Below are 10,973 nucleotides of genomic sequence, written 5' to 3' on the forward strand. Positions count from 1 at the left end.
CCATGAGGTAGAGCGGCGGGGAGAGATGCAAATGAGGCCGGCTCCTCCCTTCTGTCCGTGGGGGCCCGCGCGGGCCTCGGGACCGCCCGTCCTTCTCCACCACGACTCCATGGCGGCTCGCCGCCGGACCGGGAGGAACGGGGGCCCTCGAAGGGCGGAATTAGAGGTGTCCCCGTGCCCGCAGGGCGGCCAGGGTCGCACGGACGGGCTGCGCTGGGAATGGCAGGACCGAGGGGGCTCCTGGCGCCTCTACGCCCCCGCGCTGGACATGGACATCTCCCGAGCTTTCAGGTCCGGGCCCCGTCCCAGCCCCCTCCTTCGCCCCTCCCCACTTTCTTAGTGTCTAGAGCCCGGGCTGGGGAGTCACAGGTCGTGGCTTCTAATCCCCACCCCGACTTGGGGCCAGTCGCTTCACTTCTCTGGGCCTCGGTGACCTCCCCTGGAAAATGGGGATAATAATGTTGGTATGTAAGCGCTTACTACGTGCCGAGCACTGTTCTAAGCGCCGGGGTAGCTACAGGGTAATCAGGTTGGCCCACGTGAGGCTCACAGTTAATCCCCATTTTACAGACGAGGTCACTGAGGCCCAGAGAAGTGAAGTGTCACACAGCTGGCAAGTGGCAGAGTGGGGAGTCGAACCCATGACCTCTGACTCCGAAGCCCAGGCTCTTTCCCAGACCGGGAGCCCCAAGTGGGACGAGCTCATCACCTTGTACCTCCCCCCCGCGCTTAGAACAGTGCTTGGCGCACAGTCAGCGCTTAACGAATGCCGTCATCCTAGGACGAGGCCCGCAGAAGAGGAGAAAAGCCCCAGTGACTTCCCTTCGCAGCATCGTGGCCCCTCCCTCAGGCGACCCACCGTTGGTGGTCGTCGGGGTGTGAGCCCATTTCTGCTCCCGGCTTGCCCCCTTCCCCGCACACCTCCCGTCCTTTCCTGCTCCGGGACACCCACCCCGGCCACTGCAGCTCGAATCATTTTTTGAATTACTGCCTCTCTTCCTGCTGAACAACCCACCCTGCCTCTCCTTCCCCCCTCCAAGGCGAAGTCCCGGCCACCACAGCCAGAAACTGTTCCCTGAGCCAACCTGCGGCTACCCCGCGCTGATGCGAGTGACAGCACCCCGCCGTCTGTCCCCATCCCACACTCTCTCCCTTGTGCCTCTGTACACACTTTATTTATTTCCCTGGCTCCCCTCCCCTCCACAGTTCCCTCTTGGGGACTTACCTCTTCAGACAGTGAGGTTTCCTGAGTGTCTACTGTGAGCAGAGAACCGTTCTAACTCTAGTAGATATAATCTACTGTAGAAGCAGCATGGCCCCGTGGAACGAGCAAGATCCTGGAAGCCGATCCCAGCTCTGCAAATTCCTTACTGTGTGACCCTGGGAAAGTCACTGTGCCTCAGTTTCCTCATCTGTTAGATACCTGTTCTCCTCCTCCTTAGACTGTGACCTCATGTAGGATAGGGATTGTGTCCAACCTGATTAATTGGTATCTACCCCAGGGCTTAGGACAGTACTTGACACATAGGAAGTGCTTAACAAATGTAATAATAATAATAATAATAATCCCTGCCCTCGAGGAGCAAAATCTTCCTGTGCTTATTTGGTGAGACCCAATGGTTCCTCTAATCTTCAACTCTTGGAAACTTAGTATAGACCCAGTTATTTTTTTCCTTCTTCTTCAAAATGGTTGCTTGAGTTTTCCCTGTGCAGTAAACAAAACTGAAGGGACCTATGATGGAGGACTTAATAATAATATTTATTGAGCTCTCAATGGATGCAGTGCATCGAATGAAGCAATACGAAGAGATAGGCCCCCTGACCACAAGAAACTTGCATTCTTAAGAGCGGATTCAGACATAAAGGTATTTACAAACAGAGTGGTCTAATCGATAGTGTACCATTTAATAAACCGGTGCTGAGGGTGGCTGTAAAAAAATGTTCAACTGCTAGTAGTGGCCAGTAGGTTTGTATTGTGTGGGTTGTTGGAAATTAACCTGGGAGGGCTTCCAGGAGGAGGAGGAACTTCAGAAGAACTTTGAAGAAGAGGAGAGCTACTATCTAATAAAAATAATAATCATGGCATCTAAGCGCTTGCTATATGCCAAGCACTGTAATAAGCACTGGAGTATATACTAGATAAGGTTGGACACAGTAACCATCTCACATAGAGCTCACAGGCATTGGGCAGGTATTGAAACCCCATTTTACAGATGAGGAAACTGAGGCAGAGAGAAATTAAGTGATTTGCCCAAGGTCACACAGCAGGAAAGTGGCAATGTCCGAATTAGAACCCATATCTCCCGGCTCCGCGGCCCGAAGTCTTTCCACTAGGCTACACTGCTTCCTGATGGATGGTCTGACAGATTTGGGGACTTAGGGTGGGAGTTCTAGGCCTGGGGGACGGAGTGAGAAATGGAAGTAGGAGAGCCAAAAGGGAGCTTACATTGAGAAGGCAAACTTTGGAGAAGGGAAGAGGCAGAGCAGATAGGAAGTAGCAGGCGAAGGAAGCCACGTAGGTAAGGATGAGAAGAATTTTTTTAATGGTATTTTGTTGTGTATCTTCTAAGGGCCAGGCACTATACAAAGCACTAAGAATGGAAGCTGATTGCTAGAATTCTTTGAGGCAGGAAGAAATGGAAATCCAACGAAGGGTGTTAAGGAGTGGAGAGATGTGTGGTTTGTTTCTCCCTGTAAGTCTTTTAAGAATGTTACATTCCTCAGGAGTCCAGATCGTAAGGAATTTCTCCTTGTATCCATTATATCTTTGTGTTTACTTCACCTTCCCCCATTAGAATGTGAGCTCTTCAAGGGCAAGACACAAGGTGAGTTTGTCCGACCTGTGTCCGGCTGGCTCAGAGGAGCTACTTCCACCGTGGCCGGTGGGCTGGACTAGGCTGGGCCGGGTAAGTTCTGTTCTCTGACTCCCTGACTTTGGGAATTGTATTTCAGGGCAGGAGACAGTCTGGTGAGCATCTCACCCGATGGGGGAGACACAGAACTGCAAGTGGACCTGAAGAGGATGGTCCAAAGAAACGTGCAGACCGGAATGGAGCAGCGGATCGCCGCTGCAGTAGGAGGGCCCGGCTCCTGTGAGGGTCTAGCAGTGTCCCAGCGGGCGTGGGTGGACCTTCCTCCTAGGGACAGACTCCTGCCTGCCCTACCTGAGCAGCAACCCCAGCCCTCAGCCCGGTAGCCAGCTAAGACCAAGAGGGCTAAACTCAGGTGGGGTTTGATCCTGCCAGGGAATTGAGGCGTGGGCCCCAGGCCTGGGGTTGGGCATCTGGAGTCCTTTGGCTGGAGGGATACTGAGAGGCCATGAATCTCTTCTCTTCCCCCGGCCTCCTGAAAGGCGAGTCCAGGAGGGGAGATGTGTGGTGCAGAGCCCCTCTCTGCTCCGACAGTATCCCCTCTCGGTCCCTGTTGGCCCACAGATTACATCTGGCAGTGGCAGGAAGAGGAGGAGTGGGTCCCATACCCTCCCGAAACCTGCCTGGCTCTGGAAGCAGCCCGGGAGGGAGGGGGCGGCAGCAAACCGAAGGTGGACCTAGCAGTCGGCCGCACCCGCTACACCCTGGACCCAGGCAACATGCTGCAAACCAACCGCAGGAGTGGCTTCCAGCGCCAGATGGAGCGTCGGCCCTCGGGTATGGCCTCTCCGGGGGCCGGGGGTTGGGGGAGAGCGGGCCGAAGAGACCACAACCTAGTGGGCGGAGTAAGAGTGAGGGAGAAGGGAGAGATAGATTTGGGAGTACAACAGGGTTCCGGGGATCCAGAGAAAACTCCTCTGTGTTGAGGGAGGGGAGAGGTGGACCGGATCCTGGGTTGGGTAGGCTAGGGTAGGGGCTGCCAGCTCTGTTTGAGCATCCCCATGAATGGAATCCTGGTCTAAGCCAGGCAGAGTCGAAGTCAAGATGGACAGCCCTGGCCCTGATTCCGTAATGGGCCAAGGTCCACCGTGACTGGCCAGGGCTAGCCAGGAGTGACCAGTCATGTTGATAAGCACCTCTAGAGTAGATCCTGCTGTCTGTGTTCCCTCTTTCTCAAACTCTTCTTGGCCCGTTCCCCCCACCCCCACCCCAGGTTCTCTCTGAATAAATGCTCCCCGTGACCTCTCTTCTGCCTTCTATTTCCTCCTTTGCTCAGTTGCTGTGGAATTAAATGGAGCCGGAGGTTCCAGTGACATCTCATTGGCGGACGGGCCCCCTGTGGTCAAGAAAGCCCGTGGGCGCCAGCAGCCAGGAAGGCCCGCGGATGCCAGCGGTAGGAAACAAAAGGCAGTGGCAGGAGCAGATGCAAAAGGAGATGCCAGAGAAGGAGAGAGCAGTGGTGAGAGCCTCAGGAAGTGGATTGGTTGGGGGAAAGAGGTGGATAAGGGTGATGAGGCTGGCATTGTCCTGGGCCTACAGCATGCCACTCTGGAAATGGCAGCTAAGCTTAGCCCAGCAACCACCAAAGGCATCTTCGGACAGTAATGATGGGAGCGGGTGGAGAGGGGCAACACCGTGCCCTATCCAGGTGTGGATGGGCAAGGGACAAACTGATCTGGATCCTCCTACCGGCTGACAGGGAGCTGCCAAGGGTAGTTCTCTGCAAGGTACCAGGGGTGCCTTCTGACTCTGAAAGGGCCAGAAGTGGCCCATGGCCCCAGCCTGGTCAGGGTTAATCAAGGACACTATCATGGGCAAGATTGCTGGACTGGGCAGTTTGGGTCATGGGCCAAGGGCAGGACTGCCTTGCGGACAGTACCCTGTCAGGAGCAGCTGCTGACATGATTTTGTGTGTGTGTGCGTGTGCGCACATGTGCACATGTGTATACATGAATGCAGAGGCTGTGAAGACCTTGCTTTTGAAGGGGAAGGCTCCAGTGGATCCAGAGTGCACAGCCAAACTGGGCAGGGTGAGCACATTCACAGTCTCCTGACTCCTGGGGATGCCCGCGGGGATTTCCCCTCCTCTCCCCCGAAGCTCCCGGGAATGACTCCTTACCCTGGTGAGATTCAGCCACAGACCTGTAATCAGGCTCTAGGCGAGAGGTTCACCATCCTGGTTTTCTCACAGAACCCTCCAGGGTCATGCCTCCTTTAGTAGGGCTCCCTGGTAGTCTCTGGCAAGAAATTCCCCCCTGCCTAAAGCAGCTCTTTATCTTCCCTTGGTTCTGAAGGGAGAAGTGGGGGCTGGGTCACTGACCCTCCAGATGGGGCTAGGAGCAGGGTACGCAGAATGCAGGAAAAGGAGAGCCAGTCTATCAGTCCCAGAGCCTCGTCGCCACAAGGCGTTGTTCTCAGGACTGAGGCCGTAGGCCGGGGTGGCCAGGTACTGGCCAGAGCTGCTGCCAAAGCCGGGGCCTGTCGAGGAGGAGCTGGCCTAGCCAGGCTCTCGGTCCTTCCCTGGGGGTTTACGAGAACTGCAGCCCTGACTGCTCTTGGCCTCTGCTCTCTCTCTATAGGCCCATGTGTACTGTGAAGGGGACGACGTGTATGACGTCATGCTGAGCCAGGTGAGCTGAGCAGGGGGGCTGGAGGGAGCAGGAGGGTGAAAGGAGCTCAGCTCCCACTACAGGCACCCCCAGAAAACCATCTTCCCAATACCCCTGACCCTTGTTTTGTCTCGTCTTCTACCTCTCCCCGCCTCTCCCCGACCCCTTTCTGCTTCCAGGACCTCTCAGCCACCTTTACTCTAGTCCTGTTTCTTGGGCAGATCCAGCTGGCTGGCCGGCCGGCCGGCCTGCCTGCGCCCCACCTCCATCCAGAGAAACCCTGCCCTTTGCCCTCTCCTCGCATTGTTCTCTGCTGCGGCAATGGGCCGGGGGCCCAGGCCGCACAGACCAAAGGTGGAGGGAAGAATTGCCTGGCGGTGACCCTGAAGCCTGGGGTGGGGGACACTTTTTTCTTTGTTACAGAAACACAATGGGGGTCCCAGTTCTGGGGCCAGAGCTGGAGCTCAGGGTCTGTTCTGAAGCTCTACGTTGGGATTAAGTGAGAGTGGAGCCAGAAATGGATTTCCTGGGCTCCAGGGGTCCCGCAAGAGCCAGTCAGCGGCTGGCCTCATTTTCCCCAGCTCCTCAGGGGTCAACACCCACTGCCCTAGGACCAGGAGCTGGGGGGCAGGTGCACCTCCCTAGGCCCAGGGCCCCAGACTGAAAACTGGGACTGATCACCCCATCCTGCTCTCTCGCCCTGCTGCAGACCAATCTCCAGTTCAACAACAACAAGTACTACCTCATCCAGCTGCTGGAAGACGACAGCCAAAAAATCTTCAGTGTCTGGATGAGATGGGGGCGAGGTGATGGGTTGCTGGGAGCTGGGGAGGGCCCGGTCCAGCTCTCTGTGGGGGCTGGTTGAGAGCGGAGGAGCCCAGGGCTCAGGCTGGATTTCCTGAGGAACTGGACCACCCCCACCACCTCCCTCCCCTGGAAAGGGTGGGATCTCTGCGGAGGGGTGGAGGGGAGAAGTGTAGCAGGGCCCCGAGGCAGTTCACCTCAGGTGAGACAAGGCTGACACTGGCACTCCCCAAGTGGGTACAGGGCAGGGACTGGCCGAGCGGCACAGCAGTCAGGCTCGCAACAACCTGAAAGGGCGTAGTCCCTGGCTGGTCAGCCCCCTGCCCCCCGCATCCCAGACATAACCTAAGCCCATTTCTTGCCTCTTCCAGCAGATTGACTGATAACCCTTTCTAGGAGATGACCGGGGACTGTCCCTCCCCCGAGGAGAAGTGTCTCTCAGGGCGTTTCCATTTCCTTTTCAGTGGGAAAGTCTGGACAGCGCTGCCTCATGGCCTGTGCTGGGGATCTCAGCAAGGCCAAGGAGATATTCCACAAAAAGTGAGTGGCTGGTTGGATAGAGCAGGGCATGGCAGGGAAGAGCTAGGCAGAGCAGCACTGGGCTGGGCAGGGCAGAACTTATTCAGGCTCTCCTTTCAGCTCAGGAGTTTCCCTCTCAGTTCATCTCTGCCCTCTGCCTATCAAGTCCACCACAGAGCGAGCTGACCGCAGATTGGACCGAGCGCTTGAGGGAGGGAGGTGGGGCCGGGAGAGGAGGTGCAGCCTGCTGCAGCCAGGAAGAGCTAGAGGCTCTGCAAAATAATATTGCAATGTATAAAGTATTTTTTAAGCACTTACTCTGTACCAGGCACTATACTAAGCACTGGGGAAGATACAAGCTAATAATTTGGTATTTAAGGACTTAAGAACACTGTTCTAAGCGCTGGGGTAGATACAGGGTAATCAGGTCCCACATGAGGCTGACAGTCTTCATCCCCAGTTTACAGATGAGGTAAATGAGGCACAGAGAAGTTAAGTGACTTACCCAAGATCACACAGCAAACAAGTGGCAGAACTGGGATTAGAACCCAGGTCCTTCTGACTCACGGAACTGCTCTATCCACTAGGCCATGCTACTTCTCTACATTGCTGAACTGGGCCCAAGGGAGGCCTCAACCTCTTTCAGACCTGGGGGACCTGGGTAGGGTGGGGGTGGGTGGGGGCTTGTGTGTGTGTGTGTGTGTGTGTGTATCTGGGGTAGGGGGGATGGAGGGAGGAGGAGAGAGCCCTCTTTGGCAGGGAATTCTGTGGTACTAGGGACAGAGGCCAGAAGCTGAAGGGAGGGTGGCATTCTGAGGTGCTGGGGAGGGGCTGTAGCACAGGTAAAGTATATTTGAAATGCTGAGCTAGAAGAGGGTTAGGCGCCTCGCCCCCTGAGGCCTGGTCCCCACCCAACCCCTGAGCCCACTGTCCCCTGAGGCCACTGTCTTGGGGCTCTGCAGGTTTCTTGACAAGACAAAGAACCACTGGGGGGACCGGAGCCACTTTCAGAAGGTCGCGGGCAAATACGATCTGCTGCAGACAGACTACACCAGCGAAAGCCAGGTCTGGCTGCTGAGGGAACTTGGACTGGACTTTCCAAACCAGGGTGGGCAGGCAGGAGGGACCCTGGAGCAGAGGGAGATGAGCTGGAAGGATAAGGATGAATAGGGTGTTGGGTTTCCTGGAGCTCATGGGGGCAGGGCTCTCTCTGTATCAGGGCCTAGAGGAACTCCCCCCACCTACATCCCGGCCCCTGCCAGAGTCGCAGTTGGACACCCGTGTGCAGGCGTTGCTCAAGCTGATCTGCAACGTGCAGGCCATGGAGGAGATGGTGGTGGAGATGAAATATGACACCAAGAAGGCCCCACTGGGTATGGAACCCTCCCTGCTCTGCCCTGCCCTGACTCTGTGGCTCTCGATGGGGCTTTCCTGAGTAGGGGGGGCAGGGGTGAGTGCCCGGATAGGGTGTGCCTAGCTATGTACTCCATTCTCCACTCGGACGACTCACAGGGAAGCTGACAGTGGCACAGATCCGGGCAGGGTACGAATCCCTGAAGAAGATCGAAGCCTGTATCCAAGCCAGGCAGGGCGGGCGTGCCCTTGTGGAGGCATGCAATGAGTTCTACACCAAGATCCCACACGACTTTGGGTGAGTACTGGGCCCAGTTCCCTTGGCCTTTTCCTGTCGGTCTTGTCTTCCAGGCTGCAGGGGAGGGTGGGGGACTGCCCATGGGGTGTGCTCTTCAGGGCCTCTGGCATGATGGGATAGGGCATAATGTCAATGTTCTCTGGTCTCTGCTTCTGGAAGCCCGGGAGTCTTCCGCCCCTTCTGCTTTGGCTATGATGTCCTGCCCCCACCTCCCCCATCCCTGAGCCAGGGGCATTGCAGAAGGCACAGAGCTGCTTCCTGCTTGCTTCCCTCTCTCTGCCCCCGCCTCAACACCTGTCCTCCCTGCCCGCACTCTCAGTGGGCATCTCAGAGAGGCTTCTGCTACTGTCTGTGCCCTTAGAGACCAGCCTGGGGCTTTCCGTGGACCGGCCTGGACCTTTGCTGCCGGACACCATGGCTTGGCCCAAAATCTAGAGCCCATCAGCCCTGATTGGGCGCTCACCCCAGACCCCCTCTCCCCCTGCCACCCTGGGATCCTGATCAGCTGGGCCAGTCCCCTGTCTCTGGCAAAGGAAAGAAATTCTACAAACCACCTTGCCTTGTACCAGCTACTTCACCAGGGAGTCGTCCTCAATCCTCACCAGCTGCGATGTGTCACCATATCTTCTCGTACCACACTGTCCTCAGCCTGCTCTTCTCCAAACTAAATTGTGATTCCTGTTCCCAGGTCCGTTTCACCCCTGGGTTCACGGCCACTCTGGGGCCTCCGCGCTTTCCACCCCCCACGCGGGGCCCCCAAACCTGGCTTCCCTGGTGGTACCTTCCGCAGGCTCCGCCCCCCACCACTCATCCGGACAGAAGAAGAGCTGAGTGCCAAGGTGCAGCTCCTGGAGGTGAGGAGGCCAAGGAGGCTGGTGGGGCGGGAGCAGCAGGGGCCGGGGGAAGGAGCAGCAGGGACCGGGCACCCTCACACCCCGGCACTGTCCGAGCCCAGCTGTGGTCCGTGTGGTCCTCACAGGCCTTGGGAGACATTGAAATTGCCATCAAGTTGGTAAAGTCAGAACAGGATAGCCTGGAGCACCCCCTGGACCGGCACTACCGCAATCTGCACTGTGCCCTGCGCCCGCTGGACCACTCCTGCCATGAGTTCAAGGTGAGGGGCTGTCAGGGCCACCCTGGGGGAGAGATGAATAGGGGGAAACAGGGCAGCCGAGCCCAGCCCACCACCTCCCGCCTCTTGCTCAGGTCATCTCCCAGTATTTGCAGTCTACACACGCGCCCACACACAATGACTACACCATGACTTTGCTGGAGGTCTTTGAGGTGGAGAAGGAGGGTGAAACACTGGCCTTCAGGGAAGAGCTGAGCAACAGGTACGGTCTTGGGTCGGAGAGGGGGAAGAACCGGGGGCGCTGAGCAGGGCTCCTGGGCCCGGGTGGGCCCTGCTGTAATGACCCCTGGGCTTCCTTCAGGATGCTGCTGTGGCATGGCTCACGGCTGGGCAACTGGGCAGGGATCCTGAGCCAGGGGCTCCGCATAGCCCCACCTGAGGCTCCCATCACAGGCTACATGGTGAGTAGTGGGGCATGGAAGTGCAAGTCTCCTTGTCAGGAGGCCTGTGGGTCCAGACTGAGAATCCCACCACTGGGGTGAACTACAGGGCGGGCTCCCTATCCCCCAGCCCGGCCTGCGGGCAAGAGTCCCTGCCTCTCCCTGGATTCCCCAGCCCTCAAAAGCGCCGTTGGCTTGCTCCAGCCCGGGGAGGCGTGAGGCTGGAACTGCAATGGCATTATGCCTGGAACTCGGGGAGGGCAAGGGCTGGGTGGCACCTGGACGCTAGTGCCTGAGCCTGAGTCTGTCCTCTTGCCAGTTTGGGAAAGGAATCTACTTTGCCGATATGTCTCCAAGAGGTGCCACTACTGCTTCGCCTCCCGCCTCCATGACACAGGACTGCTGCTGCTGGCAGAGGTGAGGAGGGCGGCGGGGGTGGGGGGCTGGGGACCAGCGAGGGGCGCCAGTCCCAGCTCCTCTCATCCTGCAGGTGGCCCTGGGGGAATGGAACGAGCTGCTGGAAGCCAACCCTGAGGCCCAGGGGCTGCTGCGGGGCCGGCACAGCACCAAGGGGCTGGGCAGGAAGCCCCCGAGCCCCAGCAGCTGCATCTCCCTGTGAAGTACGATTGGCCACTCTGCCAGTCCGGGGCCGGTTGGAAGACAGGACCGGGGAAGGCCGGACTAGGGAAGGCAGTGATGTCTCCCTCCTGGCAGGAATGGAGCGGCCGTGCCACTGGGACCCACCGGCTGACACAGGGGTGCAGAATCCCCACGGTACACCCTCAACTACAATGAGTTCGTCGTCTACGACCCCAGCCAGGTCCGCATGCGCTATCTGCTCCAGTTCACGTTCAGCTTCACGCAGCTCTGGTGAGCATAGAAGCTACGCAGGGCATGGGCAAGTGTTCCTTCGATTTTTTACTCTCCTGAGCGCTCGGTACAGTGCTCTGCCCCCAGGAGGTTCTCAATAAAGGCTTTCAATGATAGTGCTGATGAGGGTGAGGGATG

The 10,973-nt window shown here is 57.6% G+C and overlaps 1 protein-coding gene across 1 annotated transcript; it reads left to right on the top strand.

Annotated features, from left to right (window-relative positions):
- Nucleotides 1–58: 58 nt before the first annotated feature.
- On the top strand, nt 59–10,956 carry PARP2 (poly(ADP-ribose) polymerase 2). Its single transcript, XM_029077681.2, has 18 exons — nt 59–291; nt 2,953–3,092; nt 3,435–3,647; nt 4,147–4,329; nt 4,830–4,900; nt 5,450–5,500; nt 6,189–6,285; nt 6,748–6,823; nt 7,765–7,867; nt 8,022–8,175; nt 8,315–8,453; nt 9,244–9,307; nt 9,433–9,567; nt 9,660–9,787; nt 9,887–9,986; nt 10,285–10,382; nt 10,456–10,580; nt 10,680–10,956. Coding segments are annotated over exons 1-18 (2,061 nt in total). The 5' UTR covers nt 59–109; the 3' UTR covers nt 10,682–10,956.
- The last annotated feature ends 17 nt before the right edge of the window (nt 10,957–10,973 follow it).

Source organism: Ornithorhynchus anatinus, chromosome 13, assembly GCF_004115215.2.
Source record: "Ornithorhynchus anatinus isolate Pmale09 chromosome 13, mOrnAna1.pri.v4, whole genome shotgun sequence".
Taxonomy (NCBI): Eukaryota; Metazoa; Chordata; class Mammalia; order Monotremata; family Ornithorhynchidae; genus Ornithorhynchus; species Ornithorhynchus anatinus.

What these genes read in the sequence shown, in the direction of transcription:
- PARP2 (XM_029077681.2), top strand. Translation starts at nt 110, where the DNA reads ATGGCGGCTCGCCGCCGGACCGGGAGGAACGGGGGCCCTCGAAGGGCG. An exon ending in GATGGAGCGTCGGCCCTCGG is followed by an intron (nt 3,648 to 4,146) that starts GTATGGCCTCTC and finishes TCCTTTGCTCAG; the next exon opens with TTGCTGTGGAATTAAATGGA. An exon ending in CAGAGAAGGAGAGAGCAGTG is followed by an intron (nt 4,330 to 4,829) that starts GTGAGAGCCTCA and finishes ACATGAATGCAG; the next exon opens with AGGCTGTGAAGACCTTGCTT.